The 22,030-nt window shown below is 42.5% G+C and overlaps 1 protein-coding gene across 21 annotated transcripts in view; it reads right to left on the bottom strand.

The window, feature by feature from the left end:
• The window catches only part of DAB1 (DAB adaptor protein 1), a 1,107,850-nt gene that overhangs the window by 124,973 nt on the left and 960,847 nt on the right, over positions 1-22,030 (bottom strand). For all 21 annotated transcript variants that reach the window (XM_072730801.1, XM_072730799.1, XM_072730814.1 and 18 more), the window contains one exon: positions 16,359-16,457. In XM_072730801.1, the coding sequence (XP_072586902.1) occupies positions 16,359-16,457 (99 nt within the window). The remainder of the gene's footprint in view (positions 1-16,358; positions 16,458-22,030) is intronic.

The raw sequence follows: 22,030 nt of genomic DNA, 5'->3' as shown, positions 1-22,030 counted from the left end.
GGAGCCATCCTGAAGGAAGCTGAAGGAAAATCTCATTATTTCAGATCCCACTAATTCTCAATTTAGACAGACCTAGGCTGCATTCCTTAGCTCCATAAACCTGTTCTCTATAAATTATACAAATTATTAGAATGAAGAACATCAAAGGAGGAGTTTATTCACTCATAAACATTTGCTGAATGCCAACTTTATTCTCCTCTTGTAACAAAAATAATGCATGTCATCAAGGAGCACTCATTTGTAAAGAGCTTTAACATGCACTCTCTTTCCCTGAATTATTGCAACAGACCTCTGAAGAAGGCCAAAGTCATCCGCATCTCTATTTCAGGATGGAAGACACTTAGGCTCAGAGTGGTGAAATGACTTGCCCAAGGCTGTAGAGCTTTATGGGTAGGGATGAATATATACATATATTTTATTCTGCTTGAAAGTCAAAGATCAGAAATATTAAATTATAATTGTGAAGACTGTCAAGTTTTCTCCTCTTGGTGACATTTATGCATACACGGGGAATCAATAATATTTCCCTCTTCATAGGCCAGAGAAAGTATAGGACCAAGGGCATAATTATGGTCCAGATAGTTAACAGCTTGAGAATTGATAAGCCAACCCCTATAAGAAATCCATTTTGAGCCAACTCTCAAGGCCCTTTGGCATTATTCAGTTCTGTAGGTGAGGCCAAAGGACCATTAGTCTCATCAGTATAAAATATAGTTTCTACAGTCACATTGCTGCCCTATAATGACTATTCTGAGTGGGTAATGAAATCAAGATGGAGGTATTACATCTAAAGTTTAATATCAAAAAGCTTAAAAATTTCTATTTTAAAATAAATGCGGGGCACCTGGTGGCACAGCTGGTGCACTGTCTGCCTTTGGCCCAGGTCATGATCCCGGGGTCCTGGGATCAAGTCCCACGTGGATCAAGTCCCACGTGCTGAGCAGGGAGTCTGCTTCTCCCTCTGCCCCTGCCCCATGCTCCTGTGCTCTCTCTCTCCCTCTCTCAAATAAATAAATTTAAAAAATAAAATAAATGATAACATGCTGACAAACATGTAATGAAACAGTCAGTACTTATACATCTGGTAGTACAACATTCTAGAATGTCATTTGACCCCCTCACCCCAAAATCAAAGCCTTAAAAATATACATACATGTTGAACCAGTGATTCTGAAATTTATCTAAAGGAAATCATCACAGATGTATATAAAAAGGCATGCCCAAAGATACAGATACTAACAAGATGGTGCTTATTAAATTATGTTGCACACATATGCTAGAATGGTTTACAGTGATTGAGAATGTTGGAGAAATACTTAATGAAAGAAAAAAATGTAGATAAGCAAAAAAGGAGGTTACAATGCAGCATGTACAGGTTAATTTTGGTTTTGAAAAAAGTTACATCTGCATAAAGAAGACTGGCAGTACAGGTTATCAAAATATTGACTGGGTTTGTTTCTAAGTGGTGGCACTTCAGAGAATTGATATTTTCTTCTCTATAGCTTTTCTATATTTTGTAAAATTTCTACAATAAATATATGCTGTTTTTATAAGTAGAAGAGGCACTAAATACAAATAAGGATCAGGCTCTGTCAATTATCACGGCGGGGCTTTGTGCCTCCATGCACATGGGTGAATGTCTCAGACTGCATGGTCACGAGATGATGCACCTGCGCACCTCCGAGTCTCAGACCCGTTTACAGAGAGGATGAGTGCCTTCCTTCCTCAAGGTGTGGCTGTGACTGTCTTGAGTTTAGACAATTGCCAGAGCCATCTTTATCTCCAAATTTTTAAATACAGGATTTCAAAATAGCCTGCACATCTCTTAGACATCATGAAAAATTCAGACTTCTGTCTCTGGAGGTACAGGCATTCTGTATTTAAATACCAAGGCCCTGTTTCCCTGGTAATTTCTTGCAGATCTGCAATCTCCTGATTTTCTAAATAGTTTAAGAAGTCAAATCCATTCTGGCAGGTGAATCCCTGAGCTATGTGACAGAGGCAGCTGGAGGATGAGTGCTCCAGGGATCCCAAGAGAATGTTGGGCTGGAGCCAGAGTATGGGAGCTGCCTACGGCGGAAATGGCTGCATACTGTATCTGATGTGGGGTCATCAGACAGACCGAGAGGCCTTGGGCTCCAGTCAGAACGGTGAAGTCACTGGCCTCTGGTCTCACTGCCAAGAGCACCTCTATCCTTCTCCACCCACAACATTCATGGCTGCAGCCTGGAGAATGGGGTTAGTAACACCGATAGCCTGCAGCGTGAACGTGAGCACTGAATGAGATGGTGTGGGATGCACCCAGCATAGTAGACTCCCTCATTGCCTCCCATCTCTGCTAGGCTAAATTTCTCTCTTTCTCTCTCTCTCTCTCTCTCTCTCTCTCTCTCTCTCTCACCCTTTGGAGCGAAATACACTTGTACATGCTCTAGGACCGAGGGTGCCGGCACCTCAAAATTCTGAGGTGCAGATCCCACAGGTCCTTGAAGGGACTCCCTTCCTTGGGGAGGACTCCCTGCTCTGGTGGGGCACAGGATGGGTAGAAGAAGTCAAGAGCTGCTGTCCTCCAGGAATCTGTACTGTAATATTAGTAGAAGGCTAAACACACAGTGGGTGCTCAAATAAATGTTTGTCCTACCTTCCCCTCAAGTGTATTTTATTTCTTTTATAGCAGATTATATTTTATATCTTCTACAGTGTTGATACTGGATAATGTCCTTGGAAAATGTATATGGCAGTAGGAAAAAAAGTGACTTATTTACATATGAGCACTGGAGAATAGGGATGAGCACAATAAAGGTGTATTAGATGAGAGGAAAGAGAAAGAAAAGTGCGAGGGGGAAATGAGGCACTTATATATTAAGCTTATTAATAATACCAGAAGGGGAGATTTAATACCTTACATGCAACTTTTCTTGGTAAAGATTTTATTTATTTTAAAAAATATTTTATTCATGAGAGACACATAGAGAGAGGCAGAGACACAGGCAGAGGGAGAAGCAAGCTCCATGCAGGGAGCCCCATGTGGGACCCGATCCCAGGACTCCAGGATCATACCCTGGGCCGAAGGCAGGTGCTCAACCTCTGAGCCACCCAGGCGTCCCAGTGATTTTATTTATTTATAAATTAATTTATTTATTCATAAATAAGTGTCTCACAGAGAGAGAGGCAGAGACATAGGAGAGGGAGCAGTAGGCTCCTGGTGGGGAGCCTGATGTGGAACCCGATCCCAGGACCCCGGGATCATGACCTGAGCCAAAGGTAGACACTCAACCACTGAGCCACCCAGGTGCCCCAATATGTAACTTTTAACATGTTTAATGTAACCTATTATTCATCTAAGAGTTCAAGTGGCCCTAAGAAGGGCAGATGTGGCTTGAGTGAAATGGGTTCTACCATTGAAGCCCACCCCCAGAGCATATGGAGCTCGTGTTTTCTATCTTAGCCAGGTAACAGCTGATAGAATTCAGAGGCCACCCACAATGGCCAATGGTTTTAGATGAACACAGCTAAGAAAAGCAGGTCAATCACAGGCTGTCTGACTTAACGATGGGGAATTTGGTGCAATTCTGTAAATATCTCCTGGGAGCTTGCTACAGGTCATGAGGTAGGAGATACAAAAATGGCCAAATCATGAACCCTGCCTTCAAATGACTCACAGTCTAGCATTTTTGTTTTCTTTCTTCATTTAAAAATCTCCCTACTTTTCATATCTGCAAGTAATCAGGGAACACAAATGCCTTCCCAGCTTAGCCCTGTTGCTCCTAGTCCATAGAATAGTGGGGAAAGGTGTAAGAAAGCAGTGACTATAAAGACATAAAAATGTGAGGACATCAGATGCACCTTATTAATGCTATACGCACACACACACACACACACACACAATCAGTAACTATAGCATAAATAATGAAAAATAAACCAGGATGTTATTGAACACTGAAGCATTCTGTTCTAGGTATCAGCTTGCCATCAATGTGAGACTGTTCACACTCATACACCAGTTTCTTTATCTTGATCAACAACCTGGGGGGTTGGGGCAGGGGATTACATAACGTGCTTCACGGGGCACCTTTTTACTCTCTGAGACATCGTGGTAATTCACTGCACCTTTCATGGAGATTCACTGCACCTTTCTGAACCTCTGTGTCATCTTATAAACAACAGGTAATCCCTCTATTTTGTAGGCTGGTTATCAAGACTGACTAGTTAATGACTGGTTTCAGACTCCAAAGGAGAACACTGAGCTACTACGAGAGTCACTGCTTTATACAAGTATGAAATGAGATGTCTATAAAGCACTTACAATCATATCTGGAACAATAGTGTGGGCCTTCTTTGGGCCACCAGCAAAGCCAGAGCTCCCCCCATGCTTCTGGTCACCTAGCCCACACATTCTACCCAGCGCATTTCCCAAAAGAGAGGTTTCACCAGGCGCTCACCTTGACCCACTCTCACGTTCCAGGACACACATTCCTTTACTGTGCCCAGAACTATTAATGCTGCCCACGTTAGGCTGCCACTGAGAAGTACTCCAGAGAAGCACAAAGAACCATCCTATCAGTGCTGCGCCTAATTATAGTATCACCATTTCGATACAAACGGCTCTGGTAAGAAGTGTGTTCGTAAAAATAGCAGTAACTATTAAGTAACCATGGCAGAGTCCTGGAAATGTGTTTTAAATTAAAATTTCAAAGCAATGCATGAGAGGGAGAAAAACAATCAACATTGGACCCCACAGAAGGCCATCAGCCGTCTAAATAAAAGCAGAAACACCCCAATCGGACAGCTCTGATTTATCAAGTGTAACAGCCTCTGGAATTTGCATGAGAATTTTCAGAAGTGTCTTTCTCCATTACTCAGCTGACCCTTAAAACTACAAGAAGCTCTCAGAGCACGTTAATATTTGTGATTTACAATGCACATGTGTCACAGGCCCCTTTGCAAGGACAAAGAAAGTATGTGGAGAAATGCCCTGACCTTGCTTTACTTTTTCCTTTTCCATAGCACGGACTACCCTCCTAAAGAGTATAGGATTTATGTACGTCTATTGTTTTATCTCTGTCTCCCTGCATTAGAATGTAAACTCTACAAGGTAGGGACCTTCCTTCTACTCACCCATGTTTGCACATCCCCGAGACTACTCCTTGGCACATAGAAAGTACTCAAAGAATATTGGTTGAATGAATAAATTGACGAAAATTTAAGAGTAGGCCTGGTTAAGGGACCTAACTTCCCTGAATTCTAGTCAACTCATCTATAAAATGAGGATAGTCATATATAACAAACAGATAGACTGCAAGAACTCAATGAGAAAAATATATGGGAAGCACTTTGCACAGTGTCTGGCAATTAGTGCTCAACAAATGGTAGCAATAAATAATACAATTCATCAGAGCTGAATATTTATCTTTAAAGTTTATTAAAAAAACCACTCTGCATACATCCAAAAAGTCAGCCATGAAAGGGCAGTGAACAACGGGCAGAGAGAGGAAGAACCCGAGATCTTCAGCTGGTCTCTCATAGGACTCATCAGAGCGTCAGAATGAGAAAGTTCAAAGATGCCTTAATAATCATCCGGAACAGAGCCAGAAAAGTACAGCTCACAAACTAGATACTTATTTTGACAAATAAAGTTTTATTGGAACTCAGCCAAACTCATTTGTTTACATATTGTATGAGGTGGCTTTCATGGTACAAAGGCAAAATTAAATGGTTTCTGGGGCCCATATGGCCCACAATGTCTGCTTTCTGGACCTTTGATGAAAAGTCTGTGGAATGACCGTCAGGTGAGGAAAACGAGTCCCAGAGAGCAAACAGATGAGCCAGCCCCAAGGTCACCCTGCATATTTAGGCTCTGCAACTTTGAGACCAGTGGTTCACACACCCCTTCAGAATCCCAAAGTGTAGCTGATAAACCTTCAGTCACAGGGCTGGTCTGCATGATGACAACCCTGACCACAGTTTGACTTCCCTCCTGGAGAGTAAAGAAGGGCCACCTGCTTGCCGGAGGCCCTAAGTATACCCTTGAAGAGGAGATATAACACCACCAGGAACTGGAAAGAACATGGGCCTTACCACTGTGCCATGTTGGCATCAGTTCCAGCTTCAATACTGGGCCTTGTGCAAGTTCCCTGGACTCTCTGGGTTTCGGTTTCCTCATCTGTTTAATGGGAGTAATAGTACTTCCTTAGCTGAGTCCTTAGGGGACTGAAAGAAATGAGACCACGTGTATAAAAGCAGCTAGCAAAGAAAATGTTACCTCTTTATGTCCTAAAACACCAAAATTGATAAAATCGTTCATTAAGGGAAAGATATCATGTTTCTGATTTTACCAAATCTGCTTGAAAACATTCATGGTGTCACTTTCCAGGGTAATAAGCACATCCTTTTTCCCGTCATGAATCTATGTCCTGTCAAAAATTATCTTACAGAGGCAGCTTCCTGACAGTACCAATTTCTAAAAATACGTTGGTTTTGAGCTATAAATTGATTCTTTATTGTGATAAATTAAAATCCAATATCATCCAACAAGACACTAAACATATAGAGACCCAAGTTTTTCCCTTAGATGTTCTGTCTCTTTGATAATAAAATAGATCTGGGGCTGCTATCAGGCATGTGGAGAGCCTGAGCACTGAAGCCAAAGAGCAAAGAGCACAGAGATGGTGTAGAAGGAAGAGACCGTAAGAGAAATGGCAGGCAAAATAAAGAAGCAGAGGGAGGGAAGAGGACACTTCCTCTTTCCTGTTTGGTGAGCATCACAGAGTGCCTCAGGTGAGCCCTGAGGCGTGTTCAAGCCTGAGTGCTTGCACTTGATTTGCTGGGAGGGGTCAGGTGTCACCTCTCTTTGGGTTCTCTCTTTCTTCACTTGCAAATTAGTAGGTTGGTCAATGCACAGGGGACCTTCCATCCAGGACCTCCTAGCACTGGGCTAACTCGGAACCACGTACCTTGTTTTTTCCATTCTCACTGCCTGCGTGGCAAAATGAGCATCTTTGGTTCTAAGATCTGGCCCAGATGAATAGCCTTTCATTATAAGTTGACTTCTTTATTTCCTTATTCCTTTATTCCTTCTCTGTTGTTCTACTCTTCCCTGATTGCCTTCCCTTCTTTCTTCAGTGTCCAACCAGCATTTCTATCACATGCCAGGGCCTATGTGAGACCCTACAGATACAGCAATGGATGAGTCAAGGCACCTCATGGTGTGTGTCATCTGATGGGAGCATGATGGTGTGCTATGATAAAGGAGAACAGAGGATGCTGTAGGAGCATTATGAAAGGATCTCTCAATTCTACTAAGAGGGCATAAGAAGGTCTGTACTAAAGAAGGAACAATATAGCTAATAATATAGTATTATTTAAGATCTAGAGCTTTGGGGGCACCTGAGTGGCTCAGCAGTGAGTGTCTATCTTTGGCTCAGGTCATGATCCCAGGGTCCTAGGATCCAGTCCTGCATGGGGGGGCTCCCTGTAGGGAGCCTGCTTCTCCCTCTGCCTATGTCTCTGCTTCTCTATGTCTCTCATGAATAAGTAAATAAAATCTTAAAAAAAAAAAAAAGATCTAGAGCTTTGTATCTAGGCACTATTCTAAGTCTTAAAATGATTAAATTACATCCTCATTATATCTTGCACCAACCCCAAAACATAGGTACTTTTATTATTCCCATCTTACGGATGAGTAAAAGAGGCACAAAGTCATTAAGAAGAATTGCTTTACGATTGCACAACTGGTCAGGAGAAGATCCAAGATAGCCTGGATCTTGAACGCAGGTTCCTTCCACTATGTCCACTCTCTGGTGCCTGTATCATAATGGCAAGAAGTGGGGGCAATGGATTCCAAGAGACTCGATGTGAATCCTGCATGGAGGACAAAATGGGTAAAGTGCTTGGTTAAAGGAAGCACTTCGCCCACAGAAAGGTCTTGATAAATTTAAGTGTGTTGTACTGTTGTTGGTATTACTGTTGACATTATTACACCCTGAAAAATGAGACATCTACTGTGTGGAAGAGAAAGGGCAAAGGACATTCAGAGTGGAGGGGCTGCCTTGAGAAAATTTAAAAAAAAAAGCTGGACGGTGTGTGGTTTGCACAGAAAATGGCAAGATGGGGTAGCCCCAGCATTCTGCTCATCCATTGACGATACTCTCAGATTTGCCACATACGGTTGGGCAGGGTATACACTGCAGGCTTCCAGGGGAACTAGACATGATAAAGTCATCAGAAATGTATATACCTATTCCAACAATTTTCCAGCAAATGGCAATGAGTCTTAAAGAAAGGGACCTGTTCCTGATTTGCACAAAGGCATCTTAAGAACAAAGGGTGGCCTTATAGTCACTGTATCTACTTTTCTATATATCTAGTCCAGCTTCAGGGCCACAGTACACTGAAGAGTATCTGACCTCTAACGGGTATGGTGCAATCAAAACCCTTTGGTCTGACATTCTAGGCCTTACAACCTGGCCCCTGCCTACCTTCTCAGTTTTCTCTCTCACTGATAGCAATCACCCATCTTCAGATCCAGAACAATAGACATCTCACGCTTCCCTCCTGCCCTCCTTCATGAATTTCCCACTGTATAGGTTTAGTAAACACTCCCTATAATTCCCTTTGCCTAGACACTGGTCCTCTGATATCCTCAATTTCAAATCTTGTCCATTTTTCAAGGGTTAGCCCTTTTTTTCCTAAATCATTTAATAATTTTTCAGGTGAAAGAAAAATCATTTTTTCTTTTAAACTCTCATGATATGGGGTACCTGGGTGGCTCAGCCAGTTAAGTGTCTGCCTTCGGTTCAGGTCATGACCCTGGGGTCCTGGGATAGAGCTCTGTATTGGGCTCCCTACTCACCCAGCAGGAGTGGGCTTCTCCCTCTCTCTCTGCCCTTCTTCCTTGCTCATGCTTGCTCTCTCTCTCAAATGAATAAATAAAATCTTAAAAAAAATAAACTCTCATGATAATTTTCATCTTTCTCTTGTTATATTCATTATTCTTGCTTTGAGCTTTTAGTTATTTATATATGATTTAATTCCAACACCAGAAGTTCCTCAAAGGAAAGGTTTCAGGCTGGTTTGTCTCTGTCCACCAAGTAGGATGCCTCTTACTTAACAATTACTTGGCCCAGTCTAGACAGAGGTTCTTAATCTTGTCTGACCAAACACGTTCTTTTTATAAAAAATATTGTGTAATTTTTCCTTTATTGCTTGCAAATGATTAATATAATCTACCTATACATATAAAGTTCAAGCACAGCAAAATGTCCTAATTATAATATAAAGAAATAGAAGATGATTTCTGATAAAAAAGAACATGAATGTCTACATAGAAATGCTCATTTATAGCTACAACAGAAGAACATGACATTGGTACATGTTCACGTTTTCTTGTAATGAATAAATTTGGGTTTAAGAAGTGTTCAATTCAATATTATAGAGCAGATGTTCTTTTCCTTATATCTGACATTTTTAAAGGAAGGGCCAAATGAGTCAAGTTATAGTGACCATGATAGGTACTATGAAACTGATACATCAGTGCCATGTTGGTAACTCAAACAGGAAGAGCATCACGTGGTATGGTTTTCCAAAATGATGAGCAGGTCTTGATGGGGATCCAACAAAACAAAGTACTCCTTTCTTGCAGCTCAGTTGCATTTCTGGAAAATTCAGTATTATGGATATACATGGATATACTTTGCTTATATGCATAGTTAGGTCTTAGATTCACTTCAATATAGTTTTTTAAAAAAACCTAGATATGTCTAATAAGACAATTTAAAGTCATATATAGCACAGAAAACACTTTTGCTGCGTGGTCCCATCCTATAGTCCATAGAATGTCTAGCATCTTTGGCTCCTAATAAATTCCTGCATCAGGGCCCTCTCTCCCAAAAGTTGTAACCACATAATGGCTACATAAAGTTCCAAAACACTCAGCACAGGGAAAGAACCAATGAAGTGGAGAATCTCTGGAGTAAAAGAAAGAAAACAAGCTCAGGCGTCGTAAAATGTGAATTTGAATTCAATTTCTGCTACACATAATAGTCTTAGGCAAGCCACTTATCCTACCTATAACTTTAGGAGACTCATCTGTAAAAGGCAGCGATAAAACCCTCCAGAACTGCTGGGTGTCCAATGAGACAGGACACACAAAAGCATCCTGGATATTGTTTCAGGGGCTCCTAGCACAGTAGGGATGCCCCCTACTTTCAGGCCCAACACTCTGCTCTTCAGCCCCTTTATATTCTTCCCTGTCTCCCTCCCCAGGGCAATCTTCCTTTTTCTTCCTGAGCTGTTTTCTCCAAAGCCCATTCAAAACACACAGTTCAAAATGAAGGAAGAACAGTCCCGTTTTTGGTGAGATACAAGGAAAGTGACATCTGGTTTTCACTGAAGAGTAAATTATTAAATCAGCCCTGAAATTTAAGTGCAATGACTTCCTTTTTTTTTAAAAAAAAAAAAAAAAGATTTTATTTATTTATTCATGAGAGCCAGAGAGAGAGAGAGAGAGAGAGAGAGAGAGAGAGGCAGAGACACAGGCAGAGGGAGAAGCAGGCTCCATGCAGGGAGCCGGATGTAGAACTCGATCCCGGGACTCCAGGATTATGCCCTGGGCCAAAGGCAGGCACCAAACTGCTGAGCCACCTAGGTTTCCCCACAATGACTTCTTTTAAACCATCATTAGACCTCTATTACAGGAGACAATATTCAATCCTGGGTCACTCTCCACCTCTCCCTTGCTCTGGCCTACTTATTCTGTGTACATTTGCTGATTCTTGATCATTGTCAATTAATTTTTTGTGCAGTATTACTGAGCACCTACTATGTGGGAGTCATTGTGCGAACTAGATAGACAACAGTGATGAACAAAAAGCTCTGGCTTTGCTCATCTATGTATTTATACAGGTGCTCAATAAATATTTTCTGCAGCAAAGGATGAACATACGTATCTTTCTCTTTAAGACTTTTGTGCATTTGGAGATACTGTGTTTAGTTTCCTGACTTGCTCATCTGGTCCTCTCTAACTCCCCCGCTGCCATGTCGGTGTGCCCCTTTCTGTGAAATAATTCCTGAAAATTCTAGGCAAAGCTGGGCCTCCGTTCCCTGAGTACTGACAACTCCATTCACACCTGTATCTCAGCAATTGTCAGTTTGCTTTGTGAGTCTGGTGAAGCCAGACTGTGAACAGCTCAAGGGCAAGGACCACGTCTCATTCACCTTTAAATCCCCAGGAAACAACATCACAGGGCACAGAAGAGGCATCCGATCTGTTTTTGCCCAACCATGTACTGGATATGCTGCCAACGTCCCATCCACGAGACAGTTCCAACTGTAACTCCCTTCCTTGTACCTTCCCTCAGGAAAGGTCATCAGAATGAAAATGAATAATGGTGACAATAAAACAGAGAGAGTACTGAATCTGCTCTAATACATATAAAAGCACGTCACTTATAAAATTTGGTATGGCTATGGTCTGAATGTTTATGTGGCTCCTCCCCCATTCCTATGTTGAAATTCTGACCCTCAAGGTGATGGTATTAGGAGGTGGGGCTTTTGAGACATAATTAGGTCATGAGAGCAGAGCCCTTTTGGAATAAGATTAGTGTCATGTTAATAGAGGTTCTTGAAAGCATCCTGACCCCTTCTACCATGTGGGGGACACACAGCAAAAAGGCACCAGCTACGAGGAAGCGGGGTCTCCACACACACACTGAATTTGCTGGGGCCATGGTACCTGACTCCCAGTCTCCAGAACGGTGAGAAATAAATGTTTGTTATTTATAAGCCACTTCCTTTATGTTATTTTTGTTAAAGCAGCCCAAACAGACTGAGGTAGGTATGTTATCATCAGTACTGTCTTACTAGCACGAAGGATTTCTGGGCCAGACAGCTGGGGGTTGAATCTCAGCTCTTGCTATTTAATTTACTGTGGGACTTAATTTGGATTTCAGTTTTCTCAACTGTAAAATTGATGATAATAATAATAATAGCACCTACTTCGTAGAATTCTTGTAACGCACGTCAAATGGTCACATTGTAGTACCAAAGCAGGGTTGGTTAAACCAAACGAACAAGTAAAATTCACATGTGATTATGGCAATGAGATATTACATCATCTTGAAAGTTGAGGCAGACTACTGCCCTGTGTCTTGAGAAACAGACTTATTATCAGGGTCCTACAGTATTTACGATTTTTTTTATGGCTCAAAATTATAGCAATTCTATGGAATAAAACTGTAAATTAAGAGAGAAGAGAGTCAGTGAGTTTCCCTGGAAAGACAGAAGATTTGAGACTGGAAGGCTTGTTCTAAGTCGACAGCCAAGTCAGACACTCCTAAAATCTCAGCTTATTTATCTGCAAAAATGAAGATGACATCACTTCTGCCTTAGTACTCGCTGGTCTGAACTGAGGACCTGGTAACACTGATATGAAACCACAGTAGTCCTGATTTGCTACAGCTCCTACTATTACCAATAACAATGAGTTTATATATGACATTTTCTGCATTCTCACTGATCCTCTTGACACATTATCAATACCTAGATATCTGAAAATATGAACAGCTTTTCAATATTGATTCATTCCCCTGCAACATGCTAATAATAAAACAGAATTTACTCAAATAAGGATTGGGATCAAGAACCCTTTGAAATTCAAGACAAGGTGTAAATTGCTGTAAAGGGTCTCTTTAATTGGGATCAAAACATTTTTGACAGCTTTTGGATTTTAAAATTCTAGCTATTGTCACGTTCTGCAAATGTTTCTTTTTTTGGTTTGAAAAAATATGCAGTCAAGCTTGAGCAGGAATACTTTAGATATGATAAACAACTAAAATTTGTCATTCCAAATGACAAAAACCCAGTTTTCAATTTCCTTGATATGTAGGACAAAATACTTCACTTAAACTCTTACCCGGCACAATCAGTTGGTCCCCTGCTGGGTAACAACAAGGGTTTAGTAAACTCTTGCTGCTCATAATCTCCAATGGAGTTTGAAAAACCTCCATTTATCTGAAGATAAATCACATCAACAGCAATGACTTTAAGGAAGAAACAGAATTTTATAACTAGTCTCAGGATTCAACTTCAATGTGACTTTGTTCAATACTTCATCCTCTACTTGGCTCCCTTCCACAATTTTCTCATCCTATGCTTGTTGCCTGAACCCTCCTAAGTGATGGTGAACTCACTAGCACAGAAGGTGGTCCATCTAACTGGTAGAAAATTCTTCCTCCTCCTCCTCAACTGAAACTGCTTCAAAGAAACTTCTGCCACCTGGTCTCGGTTCTATTTGTTGGGTCCAGAGCAAGTCAGCTCCTTCTGCTACTACACGACTCTTTGGAGGGATGAACACTCTTAATATGGGGTGTCCTAGTCCCTGTTGCTTCGGCTTCATGCTTTATCATGCTCAGTCCTTTCTACTAGCTTTCCCTAGACTGCGTTGAGGCAGAGTAACAAGCTCGGGTTGTGGAAGCCAGATGCTACTGGGGCCTAATGTGAATCCGACAGAACTGGAGTGAAGTAAGCCAAACGGAAAACATCCAACTCTGCCTTCTGAGTCTCCATCGGGAATCTGACATTTTTGTCCCCACCAAGTCAAATGGCTTTGAGCTAAAATAATGATTTTACTGGTGTTCCTTTTGTGTCCTGCTGAAGAATCAAAAAGAGCATTCAAGAGTTTGGTGGTATCTTTCTTGAGGGCCAGTTTAGCCACCCTTGACTGAGGATCTAGATCTGGGTCAAGATAATAAACCATCTCATAAGTTAAAATTTGGTGATTGGAATTTTAATGATTTGGGCACAGCTTCATGGTGGCTTACATAATGCAACAGCAATGCCCAAAAACATGGCCCCTAGACAAGATAAAGTATCTGACATTCTACCTCATTCCTGCCCCTCTGGTTATACCAGCTGACACGGTGGCAAGGGAGACCAGAGATGATGATGTAGTATTTGGGTATATATATCTCCCAGTTAGGCTTGGTCCACATTACTTGTCTCCCTCCAATAAAGAGGCTAAGGGATGAATGATGTCCTACAAGTTTCTACAAGCCTGCAGCCCTCTTCCTCACGTGTGCTGCCCGGGATCCCATGAGGCTCTACCTGTGTTAAGAAGTAGTTTTGGCTCAGAAAAAAAAAAAAAAAAAAAAAAAGAAGAAGTCTTGGCTCCACATAGTTTCTAGTCTACCAACTGTCCTGGTTCCCCTCATCGGGATGCTCTTTGATTTGCCTATGTCCCTTCTCAAGTGTGAGGTTCAAAATTGAGCACAAGTCTCCAAACTGTAGTCTACCCAAGAGAAGGAAAAGCTCTTCTGGTTTCAGAAACTATACTTTTAGTAAGGCAGGAGAGGCTTTCATTGGGCTCTTAAGCTTGCTGTATTCCAGCCCTCTGCTCGTGCCCTCATTCTAAAAACTACTTTCTCCTAAGGCATCCCCAGGAAAGCCACCATTCTCTGCAACAGAGAGGTCAAGTGCCCTGATAGTGACTTGGGCCATCAGGAGGCTAAATCCCACTCTCACCTCCCACATGCTGGATAACCTTGGCAAAGTCACTTATCCTGAGAGATAACAGGCACTGAGGCTCAGTGAAAAGACTCACAAGCCAGACTAACCAGGGTTCTAATCCCGTCTGCATCATCACTTACTTTCAATAAATTACGTACATTTCTCTCCTTGATATCTTCAACTATAAAATAAATAGAGAGGTGCCACCATCTACCCTCACAGGGCTGTCGTGAGGATTAACTGAGTTGGTACTCACAAGGGGTTCACAACAATACCTGGTACATATTATGAGCTTGATGAAATAATTATTATTTTCCCATAGGACTGCTGTGAGGGCAAAACTGAATCATGTATGTAACGAGACTGAAAGGCACGTAGTATACAGTAGGTACCCCATGAGGAGGACTAATTATCACTAGTTATTTTTTATAGTGGTAAACTGTACATAATTCAAACTTTGCCATTTTAAGTATTTCTTGGCATGCAGTTCAGTGGCGTAAAGTGCACTGACAGCGTTGTGCAGCCACCCCAGCCATTCAGCGCGAGCAGCATTTTCTTCCTCCCAAACTGTAATTTCATACTCACCAACCACTACCTCTTCATCATGCCCCTCCATGTCCCGCAGGCCCTCACAACCACCACTGTACTTGCTGTCTCTCTGAATTTCATTTCTCTAGATATGTCATTTGAGTGGAATCCCACAGACTTTGTCTTTTTATAACTGGCTTATTTCACTTTGTATAACGTTTTAACATTTCATTTGTGTAGTAGCATGTGTCAGAACTTCCTTCCTCTCTGCCATGGAATAATACTCCATTGGATATAGGCACCATGTTTTGTGCATCTACTCAATCTGCTGATGGATGCCTGGATGGCTTCCACCTTTTAGCTGCTGTGAATAATGCCAGTATGAATCTGGGTATACATATATCAGTTCTATTACTAATTCCTCAGAAATCACTTCTCTCCAAAACCCATTTTTACTGTTAAATTATCATCCTCCTACCCGGATGGTACCCTAATAGGAGTCAGAACAAAGGGAAGAAAATATAATGCAAAATAACTAAGGTCAAGTAACTTGGCTAGTTGAGGCTAGCTTACACAACACTGGAAAATTAACGGGAACTGCAAAGGAGGTGACATATATAATGATGTTTTATAAGCTGTAAAGCACTGAATGAATAAAAGAAAAAAAAACCATATTCATTTGACTCCTGCTCTCTGCACTAAACAGATCATAGAACATTTTTCTGTTTTTCCCTTATCATCCATGAACAGCACCAGCACTGTCAGGGCAGCCCTGGAGCTGAATGTGGGAGCTAACTGCTGCTGGGGGCTGATGAGAACACAAACCATTTCTTTGGTGGGTTCAACAAACATATCAGCCCTTACATTTCCTGGTCATGTAGTGACAGATTTTTCTAAGATTGAAAACTCCATTCTTTTTCGATTACAGTAATTGCAAGGTGGCACAGGTTAACCTCAGGAGAGTCTGGATGCTTTGACCAAGTCAAAAGACATTCATGTGTCTCCCTCTAGGATGCATGTCATTAAAGTTGCCAACACACAAAGAAATTTAAGTTAAACTGTCACATTACCCACCGCACTTCAAAGCTCATCAATCTCCTGTTAGATTACGGGGACTGTTTGACACTTTTATCACAATCACACTGTTAGAAACACTGTGGCCAAGTCAGGGAAGAGCTTCCCTTTGATGGACGATCACAGTTGATCAAGTTTGTCAGTCGCTTTATGTGTTTTTATGCTTGTTTGATATTCCTGCCCAGAGAGTAGAGGCTTTTAAGGGCACATCTGTCAATGGATTCAATTTCACAATGCCATGTGATTCTTTTACTTACCCCTGTCTTCTCATCAAAGATTTTGATACCTCCAAAGGAGATGGTTAAAAAGATTTTCTGTTTGTGTTCTCCTTTGGAACGCGCGCCAGCAACAACGCCCTGTTGAAAGGAAGGACAAGGTTTTTACTTGAGTGTTTTCATTTGAAGATTCCCTCCAGTCCCAAAGGCATGTCAGATACCATCAGCCAATGCCACCCATCACACACACACTCCTCTCCCTTCGCTCCTTCCATGCTTCCCTAGCCCCTGCCTGGTGTGTTTGCCTCTCCTTGACATTTTAGGCTAATACTTACCCTAATGTTATCTCTAACATTGTATAAATAGAAACCTGAACACTAATTCACATGACAACCCAAGATTTATAGAAAGCCTACTTTGTGCCTAGATATCCAGCTCAGCATTCAAGACCCCAAGATATACACAATATGATCCTCTCATTAATTGTATTTTGCTGGGCTTCATATTGTATGTGGTTTCAATCTATTACATAAAGATGAATCACAAAATATATTCCTCAATGTGATTTTATCATTATACTTCTGGAGAAAGTTTCCCTAGGAATCAATTTTCAAGATTAGAAAGAAAATAAAAACCATTGCCAGACTGCATGTCTCCATTTTGTCTGGAAGAATATGATCATCAGAGTTATATGCTTATGGTTTGCAATATTTTTTACCACATATGTTTCCTATTTTCCTTTACCCTTTCTGGTAGGAAGGTACCTACCAAATGCATTCTATTTATCAATGCATCTGTTTCCCCACTTTTCCAAGCTTTTTTTTTATAAACCAAAGATATGCATGTGAGTCAGTCAGAAGGTAAACATCACAAAAGGCAGCGATACTGCTTGCTGCTCTACAAGTAGTGCCTGGGACTGTCCCTGGAGGGAAGAGGCACTCTGTAAATCACTGTGACATGAATGTGCTATCCAGACTTCTTCCCAAGTTGACATGATGCAAGTGAAGAGCAAAGATGTGTGCTTTTCAAACCAGCTCCTGTGGTGGCCAGTGACAGGTAAGTGTGGGCTTCATATGAGGATACCACTCAGAGGGTGAGGACATTCCAAGGCATTTATACTCTGCATGGGGGCCTTCCTGTCTCTGCATTGTGTTTTGGTGCTTCTAGCCCCTTCAACACTGTTCGCCTCCATTGAGTGCAAGATCAAGCCCAACTATTAGCAGTTGTAATTCTAGAAGTCTAAAATAATCATGATATCATGTTTCTGGGAGAGACCAGTCATTTGTACTCTTGTCAGTACAGCATGTTCACAACCTCAGTGGCAGAGAGCCAGCAGTGTTAGGAACAGAGATGACCAGAAGGCACGGGTTCGAGGCATCCCTTTGAGGATGTTTGGTTATCCTCACTTGGGGTATTGGAATCAGAACAGCTGGCTCCTGCTTCCAGCTCTCTGTGATCTTAGACAGATGACTTAATTCTCACTCCCACATCCTCAAGCATAAACACTGCCCTTGTGTGAGTGAGAGAATTCAAGAAAATCTAGGTCAAGGATCTAGTACAGTGCCTGGAACACACTACAGGGATGGCATGAAAATTAACTTCTTCTGGTGAATGGAGGACTGTCCCTAAAAGTCTGTGCTCTGCATGCTGCTTGGGGACTGTCTAGCAGGAAATTCACTCCCTCCTGAGTCACCCATTCATTCTCAATCGCCACTTACACCCTTGCAGATGTAGGGAATGTCAGAGCTCAAGAGGATCTTCCAAGGTTCCAGCTGACAGATGAGGACAGTGGTGCCTGGGAGGTGGGTGTGGACAGTACAGGGTGGTACAGGGTCCTGGCGGAGAGCTGGGACTACAACTCAGCTCACTAGACTCCTGGTGCAGGGAGCACTTAATCCTCTCCATGGGCGAGGTGGGGGTGGGGGTGGGGGGGTCTTCTTTCTAGCAAGCCCAGATCTCTCTGTGTACGTAACCCTCCTCAGCCTTGCTCTTTCAGCCCCTTGGGGCTGCCACACTCTGACCAGAGATCCCTCCTGCAATGCCTGTTCCTCTAAATAGTTAAAGAGAGTGACTCACTCCCAAAGCTAGGTCCTCTGTCTCTGTAACTTCCTTGCTTAGAGATTTCTAGAGTCCTTGATGTGCGCCGGTTTTCCGTAAATTCCCTGAGGATGATTCTATGGAACATGGGGAGAATGGCCAAAGTATGTTTTAGCAGTCCCAGGGGGTAATTCTTACTTCTCATGCCACCCTACTGGGGACACTGTCTCTGAACCACCCCCGCTTTGCATTATCCTCTCTCCTTGCTTTTCCTCTTCCTCAAAAAGGAAACTGAGTAGGCCCGCCAGACTCTCAACCTAGGGAAACTCCACTCTGAACGCTGTGTTCTTGGCTGGGTTTGGAATAAAACACCTTATGCTGCCACCCCTCCACAGCTGAAACTTCCAGCTTCAGATCTCCAGACACACACACACACACACACACACACACACAAGAACTGGAAGTGGCTTCGTCATAAACGAAACGACTGGAAGGACAGAAAGGACTGTCGAAAGGGCGGGGAGCCCTTCCTTCTTGTTTAACTCCTCTTAGGCGAGAACATCACAGCCCATGGTGGGGAAGAGGGTGGCACCTTTGATCAAGAAGAGTCCTTGCGGTCCTTAGCTCTCTGAACCACTGCCACACCAACAGCCGTGACTCTTGGCACACAGTAGTGCTGCCCAGATCATGCCCCCCTTTGCTTCCTGGTGCCAAAGAATGTGCTGCTCGAATGCAGCTGTATGCAAAAAAGGATAGGGAGAGCACACACACATGTTCCGGGAGCTTTTCTGCTTGGGGCAGTGGCTGGTGGTGGCTTTACATGACAAATGAAAGAGGGAAGGACTATCCCTGCAGTGCTGTCTTTGGGGAAATAAAACTCCAATTTTATCAAGCATGTTTCTCCTGTGAGACAGGACCCTGAGTCAAGCTCTGAAAAATTGCACTAAGTCCAGGCAAGTGTGCTAGCAGACAGCACGCCTCACGGTCTCATCTCCACCATGAGATTATTCATTGCTGGCACGCAGCAGCAGCAGCGGCGGTCCAGGAGACAGCTCGGACTGGGGAGTCAGAAGATGTGGATGGATGTGCCCTTTGGGTCTCAGTGCCTCACTCACTGTTTGCCACCTGACTAAGTCACCATTGGAAATCTGGAAAATACAGTAGGCATTTTTTTGAGTAGCTACACTACGTGCTACGAGTTCTCTTACGTATCATATAATTTAGCCCAGGCCACAATCCTGAGAAGTAAAAATGATCTCGCTTAGTTTATATATAAGGAAACATAAGGCCAGGGGGGCAAGTGATCTCCCCAAACCTCAAGGAACTAAGAAGACAGAAAGAAAATTCAAACTAGAGATATTTGGATTCCAATGTTGGGCTTCTTTCTGTTATAACCTTCCTCAAGAGCTTTTATTTATTTATTTATTTAGAAAACATAGATGGGGGAGAAAAGACTACATGATGTACTACAGATATGTCAAAAATGTTCTGCAAAGAGCAGAGGGGATCCACCAGCAACCAGACTCTGCAGTGAAGGGGAATTTTAAATGATAATAATCACATTTCTTACTTTGTAAGGGTGTTCAGATATTGAAAACAGTTATGCACACGCAGGACTTAAGCAAGTAAGCTGCATGTAGGAAGAGCTCAGTGAATAACAGTTATTATTACTGGTAGTAACATTCTTCTTATGAATCAATGCCATGTGTGAAATAGCTGACACGGGCATCCCTAAGGGAGTCACACGTAGGTAGCATCTCCATGAAGGAACTGACACACAAGAGGTCAGGGACACCAGGCAGGATTAACTGGCTGCCCTGTCCAGCTCTGGGATTGCTGTGAGGATCAGAAAGGGGAAGCCCAAGAAAGGGCTCTGAGAAACCTCCCCCAGCATGGTGCAAACACATAATGGGATGGCTGTGATCTCCATGGATCCTGTAAAACAGGAAGGAAAATACAACAGGCTTTAGGCACGAATGGCCAAAAACCTAGTATGCTATTCCAGAATGATCTACGATTTAAAAACGCTGGTCTCCAATTTCAGCCTTCCTAGTTATCAGCTATACAAGCCTCGGAAATAACTCACCCCAAATTTCACTTTTTCCGGTTAAAAAAGAATTTAAAGACTTTATTCTGTTTTGTATCCAGAGCCTGGCCCCTGTGGACTGCATTCCCTGGTACTCTGGGCTTCCTGTCATCTGGCTTCCAGTTGAGTTCCACCCATGCAAGAGAGGCAAGAGATTAGAAGGTGGATGGGGAGAGAGGTCAGGGTATTCCATCTACATCCTTTCCTTCCTTGTGCTGCATCTCTGGCTGTGCCTATATTTCTGCTTGGTGAGGGAGAGGACTTCCTCCTCAATCCTGCTCTGCTTGGGTTTCAGTAATCTTTCTTTCTAGGGTGGTAATTGCTTTCACTGTTGCAGGTGTCTGAGAGGTTAACCATCCCTTGTACCTTACTTAACCTTACCTACCCTTTCTAAGTGGCTCTTTCATTCAAATGTCCTCCTCTGACCTAGCCAAGGTGGGCTCTGCTTCTTATAGGACCCCAGCTGACATATTTAGAGCTCTGTAATTAGCCCTCCAGGCACTGTCTCTGGGAGATCTCATCCCCTCCTGGAGTCTCAAACACCACTGTTTTGCCCAACATCTCTAAAAGCTGACCACTTTGGAGATCCCTGGGTGGCTCAGCGGTTGGGTGCCTGCCTTCAGTCTAGGGCGTGATCCTGGAGTCCCGGGATCGAGTCCCACATTGGGCTTCCTGCATGGAGCCTGCTTCTCCCTCTGCCTGTGTCTCTGCCTCTCTCTCTCTCTCTCTCTCTCTCTCTCTCTCTCTCTCCTTGTCTCTCATTAATAAATGAGTAAAATCTTAAATAAAAAAAAGCTGACTACTTTGTAAGTCAATGATATGTGGAGACTGGGTAGTAACTTATCAGTAAGGGCTTAAAATCTCACTGGGAAACAAAGATAAGTTAAATGCAGATACAAAAAAGAATATAATTAAGCACTAAACTATGTCTTGTTGAATATCATGGTCTGAATTCTGGGGTTAACACAGGTTAAAGGAAGGTGGGGCAAATCCCTTAACTTCTATCAATCTCAGATTTTTAATTTCTAAAACAGAGAGGCTAATATCTATTTCAGAGATGTTATCTGGGAAAATGCTTATGTTGATTCTAAATTAAAACATGACGATGATGGTGTTTAGCTAGAGGATAGGTGACAGTCCACTCATCCTCGGAATAGGATTCCCCTCTCAAATCTCTGTAATCCAAAAGAAAATTCTCTAAAACAAGAAAAGGTACCAGCCTCAGAGTCTAGCAAAGAAAAACAGATTTTCTTTTTATTTCTCCTATGGCCTAATATGAACAAGTGGGCCCTTTTGCAAGGCTAACAGGCATTTTGTACTTCTCTGCCTCTTTCTTTCCTGGGCAGGTGGCCAAATGGAGAATCGATCATTTATGTTTCTGTTTCCTAAAGAAAAACCACTGGGAGCTGAAATGTCAACATTCTTCTCAGGAACTTGCAAATAATGAAACACAATTGTCTGGGAATCAAGAACCCCCTCAACAAGCTCAGCGCATCTGACAGGAGTGTGTTATGGTAGGACAAATTCCCAGGGCTTTGGGGACCTCATGGTTATAAGGGGTGACAGATGGGGCACTTCACTGCAGGTAACA

The sequence above is a fragment of the Vulpes vulpes genome, chromosome 12 (genome assembly GCF_048418805.1).
Source record: "Vulpes vulpes isolate BD-2025 chromosome 12, VulVul3, whole genome shotgun sequence".
Classification (NCBI taxonomy): Eukaryota; Metazoa; Chordata; class Mammalia; order Carnivora; family Canidae; genus Vulpes; species Vulpes vulpes.
This window is presented reverse-complemented; position numbering and strand designations above follow the sequence as displayed.